At 40.5% G+C, this 19,079-nt stretch overlaps 2 protein-coding genes across 2 annotated transcripts; both read left to right on the top strand.

The window, feature by feature from the left end:
• Window positions 1-1,075: 1,075 nt before the first annotated feature.
• Window positions 1,076-7,803, top strand: LOC146573249 (perforin-1-like). Its single transcript, XM_085278739.1, has 2 exons — window positions 1,076-1,623; window positions 6,558-7,803. Exons 1-2 carry the CDS (start codon window positions 1,088-1,090, stop codon window positions 7,726-7,728), a joined length of 1,707 nt encoding a protein of 568 aa, XP_085134865.1. The 5' UTR covers window positions 1,076-1,087; the 3' UTR covers window positions 7,729-7,803.
• Window positions 7,804-8,154: 351 nt separating this feature from the next.
• LOC146573250 (perforin-1-like) lies at window positions 8,155-12,438 on the top strand. Its single transcript, XM_085278740.1, has 3 exons — window positions 8,155-8,206; window positions 8,405-8,940; window positions 11,072-12,438. The coding sequence occupies exons 1-3, from the start codon at window positions 8,165-8,167 to the stop codon at window positions 12,240-12,242; spliced, it is 1,749 nt and encodes a 582-aa protein (XP_085134866.1). The 5' UTR covers window positions 8,155-8,164; the 3' UTR covers window positions 12,243-12,438.
• Window positions 12,439-19,079: the final 6,641 nt, after the last annotated feature.

Raw genomic sequence — 19,079 nt, forward strand, 5'->3', positions numbered from 1 at the left:
AGACACAGCATCCATCCCACTTGGAGGGAGCAACTATTATTTCTAGAAATGTGGCTTATCTGGGGGACACCAAAGTGTTCTGAGGCCGGCCGAGAGATATAACCTCCCTCACAGTCCCTGTTAGTAAATTATTTACTAGTTGATCATCATATTTATTTACTTATAATTTACATCATATTTAGCTCCTCAGAATTTGAAAGCCTTGAATCAGAAGTACTTGGCTTGCTGGTGTAACTCTTGTACTCACATCTTAAAGCAGATAACCCATTAGCTGGAGAGGAGATGGTGTCTGAGTAATTTAGAAGGTCTACAACAAATTTGGGTCTAATAAAGGTTATCTTATCTTATCTTATGTTATTTATGCTGGAAAAAGAGTTTCTTGCTTTATAAAATAAAACCCCCTGTAAAGCTACACCTTGCCATTCATCACTGATTAAAGAAAATAAGAACAACCCCAGGCTTCTCTTCAGCACTGTCGCCAGGCTGACATGGTGACTGCTTCTTCACTCTTGAGGATTCATGTACATTAGAATATCAAAGTAGACAAAGCTGCCTGGATAGAGTGAGGAAGAAGCAGGATATATGTTGACAGCTCGCTAGCTATGAATTCAAATGTTACCTGCACATACTTCACATGAGCAAAATCAAATGTAGTCAGAAAAGATAGGATCTTTGGGTGAGGTATAGTGGATATTTTTGGTGTTTAAGTTTACACTGGGGGGCAGCATGGCGGTTAGCACTGTTGCCTCATAGCAAGAAGGTCCATCAGTCCAGGGTCTGTGTGGTGTTTGCATGTTCTCCCTGTGTTTGCTTGGGTTCTTTCTGGGTACTCCGGCTTCCTCCTACAGTCCAAAGACATGCAGTTAGTGGGGATAAGTTAATTGGTAGCTCTAAATTACTTATGGGTTTGAATATGAGTGTGAATGGTTGTCTGTGTCTGTGTGTTAGCCCTGTGACAGACTGGCGACCTGTCCAGGGTGTACCCTGCCCCTTGCCCTAAGAAAGCTGGAATGGAATTTTGCACTGTTTAACTTCCCCTTTGTTCATGTAATTTAATCTCCTCTCATTGTTAAATGATTCCATTCAGATGGCAAAGCTGTGGCACGTCCTGCTCCTGTGTTGGGCATGGAGTCCCTTGTGCCTTCCATCCAGTGTGAGCTTCATTGGTACACCACAGGAGTGTGAAAAGGCTCACTTTGTCCCTGGTTACAACTTGGGTGGTGAAGGCTTTGACATTGTGACGATGGAGAGAAAAGGTGCCTATGTGATCGACACTGAAACATGGAAGATTGGAAATGGTAGCTGTAGGATGTACTGTAACCGTTACATGAATGGCGAGAAACAGAAGGTCCCTGTTGCTGTGGTGGACTGGAGAACCCTGCCCAAGTGCAGTTTGAAGGTCTCCAGTGTGGTCTATGATTCTGTTGAAACTCTTGTCAATGACTCGACATCATCTGTATCCAACAACTGGAAAATTGGCCTTGACATCCCGGTAGATCCTTCAGTAACAGTTGGGGTTGGCTTTGGAGGTTCTCACTCAAGAGATTCCACCTTTGCTATGAAAAAGTCAAAACAAGACCGCTACACCTTCTTACACCATTCGATCAACTGTCATTACTATGGGTGAGTATGTCAGTGGATATTTTTCTTATTTGAGTAATTTTTATTTATTTATTTTTTAATGTATTTCTTCTTTACTTTAGCATCAAGAGTGATTTAAAATGTCACTGAAGTATTTATTACAATTACTGCAGTGGTGTCAAACATCCCCCCCCCCCCCAGGTGTTTGACACCACTACAATTACTGCAGTGGTGTCAAACATCCCCCCCCCCCCCCCCCACACACACACAGGGTCAGGGAGTGTTCTGGAATAATCAAATCATTATATATATATATATATATATATATATATATATATATATATATATATATATATATATATATATATATAACACCCAGCACGCCCCTGCGGGCGGTTTATCCTTCAAGCTCGGGTCCTCTACCAGAGGCCTGGGAGCTTGAGGGTCCTGCGCAGTATCTTAGCTGTTCCCAGGACTGCGCTCTTCTGGACAGAGATCTCCGATGTTTTTCCCGGGATCTGCTGGAGCCACTCGCCTAGCTTGGGAGTCACCGCACCTAGTGCTCCGATTACCACGGGGACCACCGTTACCTTCACCGGTATATATATATATATATATATATATATATATATATATATATATTTATTTATTTATTTATTTATTTATTTATTTTTTTTTTTACATGTTTTTATTGTATGATGTGAAAAGTAAGGGTAATTTTTAAAAATTGATTTTCACCCTTCAAATTGATTTTAGTTTGAATAATGCGATATCGATTTATTAAACCCCCGAATCGACTTTTAAATATTAATGTATTTTGCCAGAAACGCCAGAATCTCAGGTTAAAGCTCACAAAACTGGTTTAACAACTGCCAAATAGCTAAAACAGGTGAAACATCTTCAAGCAACTTAAAGAAGTGCGGTGTTTTTCTTTCCAAGCTCCTTAGACTTCAGAAAGTTACACACACATAACAGGGGCGATAGCTTGTATAGCACACTGTATATTTCATACATAACATCTTCTCCCCACTAAGGTAAGCGACCGCAGCACTGCCCGCAGAAATATTTCACTTAACCTAAATGGTACTTTTTTCTTTTCTTTTTTCTTCTTTTCTTTTCTTTCTTTCTTTCTTTTTTTTACAACACGGTAACAAGTGGGTGGCTTAGTGACCCTCACTAGATAATGTCTAACAATTTCTGTAACCTGTATACACTCAGTGTTTCAATAGACTGGTGTGTTTCTGGAGGTATTGTGGTCCGCAGAACTTGTTCAACAGTCTTTTCCTGATGAGATGTACCAGGGTGGAGCAAGGTGTCACTATCACTCTGGGCTGGTGACATTTAGAATAGAATAGAAAATTTATTGTCATTGCACATGTCACAAGTACAAGGCAACAAAATGCAGTTTGCATCTATCGAGAAAGTGCTTTAGCAATAATATAGATATATTACAAAATATATATTAGCAATAAAAAATGGATCTATTATAGGTATGAGGGTACAAAATATGGGTCTATTATGGTATGTTACAATGTACACGGTATGAAGGTAAGTTATGAATATGCTATAACTACAAGTATGTACAGGCAGTAGTGAGTGTACAAGCTATGTACAGGCTATGAACAGGGTATAAATATGAAAACTATACAAAAATATGAAACTATACAGAAATATGAACTATACAAGTTATAAACAGTTGTAGAACTATAATTATTATTGTACAGAATGATTGTCTGTACAGAATTTACAGTAGTGCAGTTTAGATCAGTGAGATATGTGGCTAATTTCCACAGAGGTTATATAAAGTGCTAGTGTTTGTGAGTGGTGGTTCAGTCCATGTTATTATTGTGTGTATGATGGTACAGTTGGCCATTTGTTTGTTTTTGTCCATTGTGTGTTCAGTAATGGGTGGTTGTGGGTGTGTGTATGTTCAGTCCATGAGTTTAATGTGGGTCAGATGTCAGGAGGCAGAGTTCAGGAGTCTGACAGCTGTAGGGAAGAAGCTGTACTGGTACCTGGTGGTCTTAGTCCGGTGACTCCTGTTGCACCTCGCAGAGGGCAGGAGGGTGAAGAGTGCCTGTCAGAAGATCCAGTGCAACCTGCTGAGATACTGGCTCAGGACATGTCAGCATCTGATCCACATGACGTTTCCACACTCCTTGTGCTCCCACATTCACTTTGTATGACACTGGCCCAATCTTTTCCAATATGAAACAACACTGGTGATGCCACCAAAATGTAAATGATTGATACGGAACAGCCCTTTTTGAGTCAAAATAGTCTGCAGCTTCTTAGACTCCTCTTCTACCTCCATCTGTAGATAGGCATTTGCTAAGCCCAGCTTAGTGAAATGCTGACCCCTGCCAGAGAAGCAAACAGGTCCTCAATGCGTGGAAGTAGGTACTTATCCACACAGAGCTGTGAATTGAGAGTGACCTTGAAAGCCCCACACAGTCTCACTGAGCCATCCTTCTTGTTGACAGGCACTATGCCCCACTGGTGTGAAGACCCCAAGTTCAGTCAGGCGTTTCAGTTCAGCCTACACTCGAGGTCAGAGAGCATAAGGCATGTTACATGGTGGACAGAATTTGGCTACATTATCAGGCCTAAGAATCAATCTGGCTTTAATTCCTTTCATTGACCCAAACTCCTTAGAGAAAACAGCTGAGTGTTTTGTTAGCACAGCCCCCAGATTGTCATTTCCACTTTGCTCTCTGGCATGAATGTCTTTCAAGTTCAGTTTAATAATTCTCAACCACTCTGGTGCCAGCGGTTCCCCAGTGTATGTCTTCAGCATGATGTCAGTGGGTTGCAGCAGCAACTGACTCAGCATACTTTTGTACTGTTCTCATGGGAGCAAAGACACGCCACCCCCTGTATCCAGCTCCATCTTCATTTTCTTCCCGTTAACTACAGGCATCAGGGAGATAAGTGAATCCCTCTCTTTTCGAGACAATGAATACAGTTCCAACTCACTATCAGTGTCAGATCTGATTCATTCACTTTCACTTTCCTCACCAGCAACATGATGAATTCTTCTCTTTTTGTCCTTAACTCTGTGTTTAACTGCATTACCTTTCAGTTCAGGTTTTCCGTCTTTCTCTTTCCTGTTCCAATCTTGGCTGCTTCTGGCTCTACCTTTACGCATGCGTTTCGTGTGGCCTTTCCTCCCCAACTGGTGACAGTCACGGTCCTTGTACCAGCAGTCATCATCAGTATGATTCATTTTCCCACAGCGATGGCATCCATCACCTTTTTGCGACAGCACCGTGTTCACTTTAAGAGAGCCACTTAACTGCTGAATTCACGTGTTGCTGTCTCTGCCAACATGGCATAGTCAACTGCTTTGCAGAACATGAGATCCTTTTCTGTCAAAAGATGCTTCTCCACAGTTTCACACTTTAATCCACAAACAAATCTGTCCTGTAGAGCATCTTCCAGATACACACCAAACTCACAATGTTCTGACAGTCTTTTCAACACCACCACATACTGTGCGACTGTTTCCTGTTCCCCCTGATTCCTCTTGTGGAACCGGAACCTTTTCAAAACTCCCACAATATTGTCATACTGCAGGCTTGTTTGGAGCTACCAGGTTACGCAGCAGACCATACGTTTTGGGACCCATCACACAGCAGCACTGGCACTCGTTTCTCAGACTGAATGTCATTAGCCAGGATGCAATGCTCAAAACGTTCAATATATGTTGCCCACTGCTTACCAGCATCATCAAAGGGATCCATCTGCCCAATCATTCCAGCCATGATGCATCTACAGCCAACACTGTCGTTTCTGACTCGTTGTAGAAAAAGCAGCTCACCGAATCCACAGCTCGGAAGTCCTTTCACCATGCTATTGTTTGTTTTCCATCCACACTTGGCCACGCAGTCAGTACATGCACAGTAGACGGCCAAGTCTTCCAGACTTCACAGCACATAACAGGGCGTGGTGCCCACTACTGGTGATAGCTTGTATAGCACACAATATATTTTGGCTTATACATAACAAATTCCCTCTTGCTGTTTTGCTTGCACCAGGAAAAAAAATCACACTTCCTGCATGGCTTTCTCTCACTCTGTACTTCAAGACCAGTTTGCCATTAAAAATCTCTGTTTTCTGCATTACTCTGTTATGCACCAGTCTACCGTCTATTCAGTGCTTTCAGCCAAGAAAGCCGAATTTCTGCTGTTCAATAGCGAAGAAATATAAGCTTTTGCAATAATAATGACAAAACCGAATAAAACCTCTGTAACTTTGCTCTGCTTGACTTCAGCAGCATCAGATAATGTTCATATGTTGCACATTACCTGATCTACTGGAGAATATTTTTAAGGTGCGTATCTGCAATAAAAAGTCAGGATAGGAAAAACTCATTCATATTTTTCTGTTTTATCTTCACTTACTTTGACACAAAGGTATCTGCTGTGATGATTACACCACTGATGTGGTCTCACAAGTGTCAGCTTTGTTTTTATACATAGATATAAAAATATGGATATGTACTGATAAATGGTCAGAAATGAAATATTTATGAATGTTTGAGTCAAAATCGAATTGAATTGGAATCGAATCAGTTATAGAAATCGAAAGTGATAACCAGCCCTAGTGAAAAGCATTCACCATGTTACAAAACAGCTGATAATGTTACAGTTTTTCATTCTATGGCTAAACCATTATTAATTGGTGTAGATAGTCATGAGTAATGTGTTTGTCAGCAGGATTTAAAATGGATGACGAGTTTCCTGTTCAGTTGAAAGTATTATTTTCATCACTTGCAAGACAGTGCTTCCTGGTGCAAAATAATATGAAAAGTCTAAAGCTTATTCTTAGCAGTTTTCCATTTTGAAAAGCCATCCAGTGGACCAGATTTTTGGTGGGCCAGATCTGGCCCGTGAGTCAAATGTTTGACATCTCTCTGATGTTGATAGTTGGAATCAATTTGAATTAACTTATTTATATGCTTTTCTGTTCCACAGCTACAGACTGGCAACAAGTCCTCCTTTGAGTCAGGAATTCCAGTCGGCAGTTGACTCCATTCCCCCTTATTCCTCTAAAACTGCGCCATTATATCACAATCTGATTGACACTTATGGAACACATTACATCACACAAGTGTCTCTTGGAGGTGAAATTAAAGCATCCACTGCTGTCAAGACCTGCATGGCTACAATGAATGGACTAACAGATACTGATGTTAGTGACTGTTTGTCAGTTGAAGCTTCAGCTACTTTTGCAAATTCTGCCCGTATTAAAGCAGAGTATGAACACTGTCAGAGAAAGAAAAACAAGTTGGGGTCTAATCAAAGTTTCAGCAGTTCATTTAATGAGCGGCACACAGAAGCCATTGGTGGAGATATTGATGGAGGTGATATCCTCTTTGCAGGCCAATCTGACCCCTCGGCCTATAAAAACTGGCTCATTTCTCTTAAAAGTATCCCTGATGTGGTCCAATACAACTTAAAACCCCTACACACCATACTGCCATTAAATCATCCTGCCAGGGCGGGACTGAAGCGAGAAGTGGAGCAGTACATTAAGAAAAATGCAGTGCTGAAGAAATGTTCAGAAACCTGTAAGATTGGGCACCGATCAAACGCAAGAGATCCTTGTGCTTGTGTCTGCAACAGTAACCAGAACATCAAGTCAAACTGCTGTCCTGCTGGGAAAGGTCTGGCAACCTTAAAGGTGTTCAAACTTTATGCAAAGGGTCTGTATGGTGACAAGTGGACTGAGACAGATGGTTCAGTGGAGGTGACATATGGTGATCAGAAAAAGCGCACTGATATTATAAGTAATGATGACAACCCTAGATGGAGAGAAACATTTGAGTTTGGAACCATCACCATCAACATGAAAAACAAACTTAAATTTGCTGTGTATGATGAGGACACTTACTGGAACAGTGATCTGTTAGGCGAGTGTTCATTTGATCTGCGAGCAGGGAAGGTGAGCGACAGCTGCATGCTGAATCATGGGACCTTCTTCTTTTCCTACATCGTAGAGTGTGCACCAAGTCTTAGTGGGAACCAGTGTCAGGAGTATATCCCCTCGGCCATGAGTCCGTCTTTGGCTGAGGTTTTCCACACCAGAAATGGGGTTCTTCTTGGAAAGATTGGGAATAAGTATGAGGAGTCAGTAAATGTGTGAGTTCAATGCTAAATGTCACTGATGAGAGATGAGTCAATAAGAGAATAAGGATTTGACCATCTGCTGAATATCTATGTGCTTGTATTTCATGGCATTCTGTGTTTCTGTGTGCAAAAATATTTTTTGAACTCAAACATGCTTGTGAGAACTCAAAACTGTAATGCACTTAGTTCAAAAATCTAGCAATAAAGAATCAGCAAAGACAACATGTGTGTTTCATGTAATTATTCAAAAAATAATGTGTTACTGTTTATTAGGTTTCTGTAATGCATCAAGAGGTTATCACAAGCTACAGTTGCCCCATGTGCTTGAGGTGTGAGGGGAAACAAAACTAGTGCACATTGTTTCTGTGGGTGTTAGAGCAGTTAAAAATAAAATCTGTGAAAAGAGCACAATGAAGTCTCCACTTCTACATCAGTACTTTAGCATACTTCAGATGACAGAAGCTATTGATCTGAGCTGGCTGTCAACTGTCAGGGTAAGACGACAGAATTATTTTTTGTTTAAAGAAATTTCTTGACTTGAGCATTTGTTGTACGTTTCTGGTTCATTTCTGGTCTCACTGCTGTTCATGTGTGAAAACTACTTTTCTGTATTAGAAAAAATGAAATATTCAAACTTATACATATAAAAAAAGTCATTTATTCTCCTCTCATTGTTAAATGATTCCATTCAGATGGCAAAGCTGTGGCACGTCCTGCTCCTGTGTTGGGCATGGAGTCCCCTGTGCCTTCCATCCAGTGTGAGCTTCATTGGTACACCACAGGAGTGTGAAAAGGCTCACTTTGTCCCTGGTTACAACTTGGGTGGTGAAGGCTTTGACATTGTGACGATGGAGAGAAAAGGTGCCTATGTGATCGACACTGAAACATGGAAGATTGGAAATGGTAGCTGTAGGATGTACTGTAACCGTTACATGAATGGCGAGAAACAGAAGGTCCCTGTTGCTGTGGTGGACTGGAGAACCCTGCCCAAGTGCAGTTTGAAGGTCTCCAGTGTGGTCTATGATTCTGTTGAAACTCTTGTCAATGACTCGACATCATCTGTATCCAACAACTGGAAAATTGGCCTTGACATCCCGGTAGATCCTTCAGTAACAGTTGGGGTTGGCTTTGGAGGTTCTCACTCAAGAGATTCCACCTTTGCCATGAAAAAGTCAAAACAAGACCGCTACACCTTCTTACACCATTCGATCAACTGTAAATTCTATAGGTGAGTATGTCAGGGAATATTTGTCTTCTTTTTTTAAAATTTACTGAGACTTTTTATTTTATTTTATTTTACAGCAGTGGTGTCAAACAATTCGTAATTATATGCCCAGTGATGGGGAGTAACGGAATACATGTACCGCCGTTACATATTTAAAATACAAAATATGAGTAACTGTATTCCGTTCCAGTTACCGTTTAAAAGGTGGTATTCAGAATACAGTTACTTTGTTGAATTAAATGGAGTACACGGTGGTCTTTTCCTGTTTCATGTGTTAGACTGTTCCCTATTTTTGGTAATTCCACGCTGGTGGAAACCCAAACAAAACATGCATTAAGAGGCTCTATTGCTTGTGTGTTGAATCAGGCCCCCCCCCCCCCCCCCCCCCATCATCTTTAAGTGACTGAGACAGGACTCATCACCACATTCTCATATCATCCTGACCCTTCTGGCCTCGCTAAAGCACAAGACACTTTAACGCCCTTCCCACGCAATGTACACAAGCTGTAAATTTCCACATTGTTTTATTTTATTTTATTTCTATTTATATAATTTGCATAACTCACCCATTTGCTGCACATAATGTCATCTTTGTATATACTCATTCACTGTATATAAAGTTCTGTCTGTCCCTCTCTCTTTTTTTCTTTGCACGGTCGAGGAGCGTATCACGTCACATTTCCCTGCGTGTTATACCTGTATAACCATGCACGTGACAAATAAAGAATCTTGAATCTTGAAAATCTTGTGTCTCAACCCCGCGCCCCATGTCACCCCTACTTGCAGCCCGCATAATGTCGTGAAGACATATTTTTAAAAATCATTATTCAAAAAAGTATTTAATATGAAGGCAATAGGCAGAGTGTTACAGGCATAGCCCTAAAGAATGTAGCCTTATGGGCAGTGTAGTCCGCGCTGCAGGGAGAATGGACTGCCATTCCCGTTATGTGTCTGTGAGCGCGAGGGAGAGAGGAAAAAGGAGAGTCAAAAAGTACGAGCTGTGACAAACCAGAAACGGGAGATGGAAGCATGTAAATATAATAATAACCACTGCAGCCAAAAAGAGTGCCCGACGAGCGCAGTTGTAAGTAAGCTATTAAGACTCGACTGTACACCGTGTTCGTCTTTTCCTCCGAAACAATAAGTTCCGTTGAAGCAGCCTTTCAACGCCTCTCTCTGTCTCTCGCTAGCAAAGTTGACCCAGACAAGAAAGTAAAGCTAGTTTTCGGTTACGAGCCTGACACAGAACCCGACGTATTAGTCAGAGGTCCCTTTACTACGGTTCGGAGTCGTGGACCTGTTTTATATACGCGCGGAATAGTTTTCTATACGAGCTGCAAAAAGTGCAGCCTTACCTAATGTCCCCCCTACTGTTACTCATTTATATTAAGATTTAAAAATCTAGTTGGTATTGATATGGCGAGTAACCTGCAGTAATAGTAATAAATCACACAGCAATAGTACATTCATGTAGTTGTAAAAAGCATGATAATATATTAAGTAATCCAAAGTATTCAGAATATGTCACTCTCATTGAGTAAGGTAAAGGAATATGTTACAAAATATACTTTGGGGCATGTATTCTGTGGAATACATTTTAAAGGTGACCTTCCCAGTACTGTATATGCCATGTATAACCCAATTGCACTTTATGTGGCGTGGAGCAGCCAAACCATCGCATAAAAAACTATTAAAAACATTGTCAAATGTAAAGAAATGATATACTGAAAATTTTTATATTCATTGTATCATACTTTTACTAATCAGATCATTAAGTCTGAGTTTTTCCTGTTTCTGTCTGTAGCTTAATTATTGTTCCTCAGTATTGCTGGCCATGGTTAAAATGCATTTTTCAGTAAGACGATGTAAAACTGATGATGTACCTCTAGTTAAGACTGAGTAAAGATGCAATCATTTCATAATGATTTTTTTTTTAAAAAAAATGCTTCCTGGTGCAAAACACTGGATCAGATTCACTTGTGGGTCATATGTTTGACACACCTGTTTCTCAACAGTTTGAGGCAGTTTCCTTAGTATTGTGATTCTGTTTTGAATTAATAGAAAGAAAAATCTAAAGTGATTCAAATAAAATGGTTCAGACATTAATGCATTTATATGCTTTTCTGTTCCACAGCTACAGACTGGCAACAAGTCCTCCTTTGAGTCAGGAATTCAAGCCAGCAGTTGACTCCATTCCCCCTTATTCCTCTAAAACTGCGCCATTATATCACAATCTGATTGACACTTATGGAACACATTACATCACACAAGTGTCTCTTGGAGGTGAAATTAAAGCAACCACTGCTGTCAAGACCTGCATGGCTACAATGAATGGACTAACAGATACTGATGTTAGTGACTGTTTGTCAGTTGAAGCTTCAGCTACTTTTGCAAATTCTGCCCGTATTAAAGCAGAGTATGAACACTGTCAGAGAAAGAAAAACAAGTTGGGGTCTAATCAAAGTTTCAGCAGTTCATTTAATGAGCGGCACACAGAAGCCATTGGTGGAGATATTGATGGAGGTGATATCCTCTTTGCAGGCCAATCTGACCCCTCGGCCTATAAAAACTGGCTCATTTCTCTTAAAAGTGTCCCTGATGTGGTCCAATACAACTTAAAACCCCTACACACCATACTGCCATTAAATCATCCTGCCAGGGCAGGACTGAAGCAACAAGTGGAGCAGTACATTAAGAAAAATGCAGTGCTGAAGAAATGTTCAGAAACCTGTAAGATTGGGCACCGATCAAACGCAAGAGATCCTTGTGCTTGTGTCTGCAACAGTAACCAGAACATCAAGTCAAACTGCTGTCCTGCTGGGAAAGGTCTGGCAACCTTAAAGGTGTTCAAACTTTATGCAAAGGGTCTGTATGGTGACAAGTGGACTGAGACAGATGGTTCAGTGGAGGTGACATATGGTGATCAGAAAAAGCGCACTGATATTATAAGTAATGATGACAACCCTAGATGGAGAGAAACATTTGAGTTTGGAACCATCACCATCAACATGAAAAACAAACTTAAATTTGCTGTGTATGATGAGGACACTTACTGGAACAGTGATCTGTTAGGCGAGTGTTCATTTGATCTGCGAGCAGGGAAGGTGAGCGACAGCTGCATGCTGAAGCATGGGACCTTCTTCTTTTCCTACATCGTAGAGTGTGCACCAAGTCTTAGTGGGAACCAGTGTCAGGAGTATATCCCCTCGGCCATGAGTCCGTCTTTGGCTGAGGTTTTCCACACCAGAAATGGGGTTCTTCTTGGAAAGATTGGGAATAAGTATGAGGAGTCAGTAAATGTGTGAGTTCAATGCTAAATGTCACTGATGAGAGATGAGTCAATAAGAGAATAAGGATTTGACCATCTGCTGAATATCTATGTGCTTGTACTTCATGGCATTCTGTCTTTGACTTTTATATGCAAAAATATTTCAGCCATGCTTGTGGGCAATGTAAGCCACTCTCTATGCTTCTTTTCCATAGTCGTTCAAAAATCTAGCAATAAAGCATCAGCAAAGACAATGCGTGTGTTTCATTTGAGTAATTAAAAAAATTGCCATGGTCTAAGGTGTTTTTGGCTGCCTGTTTTTGTGTTTTTGGACTTTTGGACCGTCATTTTTTGTTATTGTGTAGTTCCTGGTTTCTTTGTCTTGAGCTTTGCTTCCTAATTTAATCTTTTATATTTCTAGTTCCTAATTAGTTGTTCATTTAGTCTTTTACCTTTTGTGCTCTGTCTTCGTCACTGGCCTCCTGGTTGCCTTCCAGATCCCCATTGCCTGCACCGCCAGCATGAGGTCGTCCTGCAGAGCTCCTTCGTCTGCATGGCTGTCCACACTGTTGGCTCCGTCTCCTTTGGCCACTAATAAAGGAACTAATAAAGGTTAATAAGAGAGGACTATAAACTACTGGCATACATGAAACAACTATCTGAAGTAATCATTTATTAAAAATGTACAAAATTTCATAGTAATATTTAAATTAAATTTACATTATAAGAATTATGTGTTGAGGAGTAAGGGAATTCCAATATACATGGACTGGTTCTTATATAGTGCTTTACTACTCTTCTGAGCACTCAAAGTGCTTCACACAACTTGTGCATTCACCCATTTGCACAATTTTCTTAGTGCTTTCTAACTAACATTCACACTCCAGATGGATGCATCAGAGAGCAATTTGGGGTTAGTATCTTAACCAAGACTAGGGGAAGCCAGGAATTGAACCACCAACCTTCTGATCAGTAGATGACCTGCTCTATTGCCCGAGCTACACCGTATATAACAAAGACATCCAAACAACCTCCCTGAGCGAGATTGTTTTCACATAAAAATAAAACTAATGGACTTACATACTTTTTATTGCAAGTTTATATTGGTAACTGTTTATTCAGTTTCTGCAATGCATCAACAGGTTATCACAAATTACAGTGGCTCTATGTGTTTTATGTGTGAGGGGAAATTAACTAGTGCACATTGTTTCTGTGGGTGTTAGAGCAGTTAAAAATACAATCTGTGAAAAGAGCCCAAGGAAGTCTCCACTTCTACATCAGTACTAGAGCATACTTCAGACGATGGCAGGTACTGATCTGAGCTGGCTGTCAGGGTAAGACGACAGAGTTATTTCTTGTTTAAAGACATTCCTTGACTTGAGCATTTTTTGTATATTAATAGTCTCACATGTATTTTCAGTAAGTAATGCCTGAAAAGGTTTAGGGCTGCAGTGTGAGATGTGTAAGAATGTTTAACTTTCGTTTTTTTTATCCATGTCATTTCATATCTTCTCATTGCCATACAGATGGCAAAGCTGTGGCAGCTCCTGCTTCTGTGCAGGGCTGTCTGGTTAGAATGTAAACTGCATCTGTAATGTTCATATCATTTCATACCTATTCAAGTTTCAGACATTGTATTTTATATCCAGACTATGACTTTCACGTACTGCAAATTTGTAACTGTGTAGCTCATATAAGTTACAACTGTCCACTTCATTTGTGTCTTGCAGAGTACGGTATATAAACTCAGGACATGGCTGATCAATACAAGCATCATTCCATACTTTCTGTGTTGGAGTTTACTGCAGACTAACCATACAGTTTAAGTTTGTATTGATATTTTGTATCTTTGTCTGTGTGAACTTATTCTCTATGTCAGAGTACAGTATCCTGCCATTTGCACTATGTGTAAACCTGGAGCTTTATAATTTGTCTCTTTGCATACATTTACATGGCAGAGATGACAATAAAGTTCACTTTGAGTTTTACTTCATGGGTCACATACAACCCAGTGTGAATTTATGCGGGATCAAACTGTTGAATTACAACAAAAAACTATTTTAATAAAAGTACTATTGCTGAAAACTTTGATATTTAATAAATGATACTTTATAAAGAAAATTAATATATTTGAGTTCTTCCTGTTTCTTTTTGGATAATGTGTTTGTCAGTAAGAAGGATGTAAAGCTGATGATGAGATTCACTCATGATGTGATCTTATGACTTGCAAGATCATTCTTCCTGGTTTCAAAACAATGAGAAGCAGAAATTGTTGCCCTCCTTCTCTGAAACTGTCCACTCTACAAAGCCAGCAGTTGGCCTGTGGGTCGAATGTTTGAAGCTTATTTTGGAAATATGAAATAAATCCATTCATAGGTGAACTAGTTGTGTTTGTGAGGTTTTAATTAGCCTTTGTAAAGGGGCCAAACAATAATACAGAGTACAACAGCAGTCTGCATGGCTTTTTACAAAGATAAATAACAATCATAAAATCATTTAGAAACACAATTTATCTACATGGTCACAGAATACAGTCAGAACATTCAGTGCAAAATGTAACTTATACATTTAAGTATATTTTGTGTTAAAGGGCTTCTGTGGCCTTTGTTGCTCAGCTTTAACAATATGAGTCCTTCCCATCAACTCAGTAGCACCACACTGTTATCTGTGTAGGCTAAACCTATTTCATGCAGAGGGCCTCACAATATCCGATTTTCACTGCACATCAAAACATTAGTAGTTGAAAGGTGAACTTACTGTAACACCAACAGAAAAAAGTAAATGAAAAATAGTAACGATAAAAAAATGTTCCAAAAGCTATGTACATGTTAAACTAAGATTTATTTAAAAATATATATATTATATTTTAAAAATTGCGAGTGAATGCTCGTTTTCCCACTATGTTCATCTTGTAGGAAAGTTATCCAAATGACATAACACACATCTGAGAACATCCAGCAAACCAATCTCTGGTTATCTGAATATTTTATGTTATATTATATAGTAGAGAAACAGGGAAACGTTTCATGACTTGCTGCAACCAGAGACATGTTTAATGGTGGAGACACGGAGAGGTCCATCAGTTTATTCCTGCTTGTTATATTATGGTTAACGTGACTCTCAGCCCGTTACAGACAGTCGGCTGCTGAGTTTACCCTGGTTTAGATTTTAGTGGTAGTAAAATCTAAACTAGTTTACGTGTAAATACACGTATCATGTCAGGGGCTAAATAAAAAAAGAGAAGAAGACAAAAAAGTGTGTGATAGATAATCAGAGCATCTTAACGCAGTTAGGTTGCTATTTTAGCGCAGTCCTACGAACAAAGTACAGAAGACTATTTATATAACAGTTTAAAACATGATGTAAATCTAATTTAAAAGCCTCTTGTCAGACCTCCCGCAAAGTACAGACAGGAAACCTTGGTTGTACTTCACACTTACGTGAGGCGATGATTAATAATTATTTTTAAAAGATGAGACTTAGATCAGATGTTTCCTGTCTATATATTTTGGCTGAATGCTTTTTCACTAATCACTGTTAAAGAACTTGAGTTTTGATTGTGCCCCACTCTTGTTGCAGATTGTTGCAGACCTAACCCTAGCTAATAATTATATAAATATGCAGTCACATGCATGCAGCCTTCAGAGCTGGGGATGAGGTGAGCCTAAGAACAGCAAGGGCAAAACTGTCACGTGGCATCATAGAGGCAAAATGGCAGTACTCCAGGAGGATTTCTCAAAGCTTCAGTGACAGCAGAGACACTCGGAGGCTGTGGCAAGGGATATAGACCATCAAAGGTTACAAGCCCACTTGGCTACAAGCAGACTGTGGACAGAAGACGCCACCCCCCCTAACGATCGAGTGGTGACACTTTCCCATGAAAGTGTGTTCCTTGCCAGGATCAATACACACAAAGCCCCAGTACCTGACAACATCCCGGGACGAGCACTGAGGGACTGTGCTGCGGAACTCACAGATATCTTCACAGACATCTTTAATACGTCACTGAGTCAGGCTGTCGTTCCCACGTTCCTCAAAGTCTCCACCATCACTCCTGTAGCAAAGAAGTTATCTCCCTCCTGCTTTAATGACGGCCATCCGGTCGCACTCACCTCCATCATTATGAAGTGCTTTGAAAGGTTAGTCATGCTTCAAATAAAGACATCTCTTCCCCCCAACCATTTCGCATACCTGTCAAATCACTCAACCGATGATGCAATTTCAACTGCCCTTCACTCAGCCCTCACACATCTGGACACTAGAGACTCATACCTTAGAATGCTGTTCATAGACTTCAGTTCAGCATTCAACACCATCATTTCCCAGCAACTCATTCACAAACTGGATCTGCTGGGGATCAGTACCTCGCTGTGTAACTGGCTGCTGGATTTCCTGACAGAAAGACACCTCCAGCACAAGAACACTGAATACAGGGGCTCCCGAAGGATGTGTGTTTAGCCCCCTGCTCTTCACTCTCCTGACCCATGACTGCACACCATCACACAGCTCCAACCTTTTCATCAGGTTTGCAGATGACACAACTGTGGTAAGTCACATCAGCAACAACGATGAGACCTGCTACAGGAGTGAAGTTAACCATCTGGCAGCAACAACAACCTGTCCCTGAATGTGGAGAAGACTAAGGAGATCCTCATAGACTTCAGGAGAACTCACACCCTGCACACCCCACTAACCATCAATGGTGCTGCTGTGGAGAGGATAAGCAGCACCACGTTCCTGAAGTCCTCCTCTTGCTGTTTAGATGTCCTGCCAACAAGTTTTTTCAAAAAGTCTCAAAGACTTTGGAGTCAGACCTGTTACAAATCGTCAACCTTTCTTTAATGTCAGGTGTGTTTCCAGAACCACTAAAACCTGCTGTAATTAAACCTATACTGAAAAAGGACAATCTTGACAGCTAACAGGCCGATCTCAAACCTCCCATTTCTAAGTAAGATAATTGAAAAAGCAGTTTCTCAACAGCTCAGTTACTTCTTAAAACAGAATAATTGCTACGATGCCTTCCAGTCAGGTTTTAGACAGAATCACAGCACTGAAACCGCTCTGACCAAAGTGTTTAATGACATATGTCTGAATACAGACAGTGGAAAAATGTCAGTCTTAGTTTTACTGGATCTCAGTGCAGCATTTGATACAGTTGACCACAACATATTACTCAAACGACTGGAGAACTGGACAGGTCTTTCAGGAACTGTACTAAACTGGTTCAAAACATACTTAGAAAACAGGAAATACTTTGTATCAATAGGTAACTTCACATCTGAGCAGACAAGTATCACATGTGGAGTTCCCCAAGGTTCCATCTTGGAACCTCTTCTGTTTAACATTTACATGCTCCCACTGGCACAGATTATAAAGAACAACAAAATAAACTATCATAGCTATGCAGATGACACACAAATATAAATCACAATGTCACCAGGAGACCAAGGCCCTGTACAGGCTCTTGGTAAATGCACTGAGGAAATTAATGACTGGTTGTGCCACAATCGTCTCCAGCTAAACAAAAAAACCAAATAAATAAAAGGAAGTAATAGTCTTTGGCGCCAAAGAAAAACGATTACAGGTCACTAGAAAACTTCAATCTATAGATCTAAAAACCACCAACCAGCGAGAAATTTGGGTGTAGTGATGGATGCAGACGTAAACTTAGAAAAACACATTAGGACAATAACAAAATCATCTTACTATCACCTCAAGAATATTTCAAGGGTAAAAGATCTGATGTCTCAACAGGACCTGGAAAAACTAGTCCATGCATTCATCTTTAGTAGGCTTGATTACTGTAACAGCATCTTTACAGGTCTACCTAAAAAATCAGTCAGACAACTACAGCTCATTCAGAACTCTGCTGCTCGAGTCCTCACTAAGACCAAAAAAGTGGACCACATCAGTCCAGCTCTGAGGTCTTTACACTGGCTGCCTGTCCGTCAGAGGATAGACTTTAAAGTTCTGATGCTGGCCTATAAAGCTCTGAATGGTTTAGGACCAAAATACATCAGTGACCTCCTGACCCAGTATGAACCTTCCAGATCCCTCAGGTCATCTGGATCTGGTCTTTTATCAGTTCCCAGAGTCCGAACCAGACACGGAGAAGCTGCATTCAGCTTTTATGCTCCTTATATCTGGAACAAACTCCCAGAAAGCCTCAGATCAGCTGAAACACTCAGTTTATTTAAATGCAGGTTGAAGACTCACCTGTTCTCAGCTGCATTTGAATAAAGCACCAAATCCACACTGTTTTACTTTTAAGCTTAAAATTTAAAACGTACTCTTTTTTTTTTTAATCATGCTTTTTATTTGTTTCTGTTTTTTAATGTCTCTGTAAAGCACTTTGAATCACCTTGCTGTTGAATTGTGCTATATAAATAAACTTGCCTTGCCTTACCTGGGTGCACACATCTCAGAAGATCTCTCCTGGTCAAAAAATACTGCATCACTGGTCAGTAAAGTTCAACAGCAACTCTACTTCCTCCGCAAACTGAGGAGAGCAAGAGCCTCAACCCCTACAACCTTCTACAGAGGCACCATTGAGAGCATCCTAACCAGCTGCATCACTGTGTGGTATGGCTCCTGCACTGGGTCCTGCTGAAAAAAAGTTACAACGGGTAGTGAGAGCAGCGGAGAGGATCCCTCCCTCCAGGACATCTACTGCACCCGCCTCATCTGGAAATCACAGGTGACTTCACTCATATGTCCAATAGCTTTTTCAGTTTGCTGATATTAGGAAGGAGACTGAAGAGCCTCCGGGCCAAAACAAGTAGACTGAAAGACAGCTTCCTCCATCAGTCAGGATGCTGAATTCACTCCCCTGCTCTCACCCTCATGATCTCCAGACCTGCATTCACTTATTTCC

This window comes from Mchenga conophoros, linkage group LG6, assembly GCF_057382185.1.
Source record: "Mchenga conophoros isolate Kocher_MC1m ecotype Shallow Benthic linkage group LG6, M_conophoros_male_GT1.1, whole genome shotgun sequence".
Taxonomy (NCBI): Eukaryota; Metazoa; Chordata; class Actinopteri; order Cichliformes; family Cichlidae; genus Mchenga; species Mchenga conophoros.

Bases quoted from the DNA above. Each gene is read 5' to 3' on its own strand.
- LOC146573249 (XM_085278739.1), top strand. From the start codon at position 1,088: ATGGCAAAGCTGTGGCACGTCCTGCTCCTGTGTTGGGCATGGAGTCCC. The intron at 1,624-6,557 runs GTGAGTATGTCA...TCTGTTCCACAG, and splicing joins ATCAACTGTCATTACTATGG to CTACAGACTGGCAACAAGTC.
- LOC146573250 (XM_085278740.1), top strand. From the start codon at position 8,165: ATGACAGAAGCTATTGATCTGAGCTGGCTGTCAACTGTCAGG. The intron at 8,207-8,404 runs GTAAGACGACAG...GATTCCATTCAG, and splicing joins GCTGGCTGTCAACTGTCAGG to ATGGCAAAGCTGTGGCACGT. The intron at 8,941-11,071 runs GTGAGTATGTCA...TCTGTTCCACAG, and splicing joins ATCAACTGTAAATTCTATAG to CTACAGACTGGCAACAAGTC.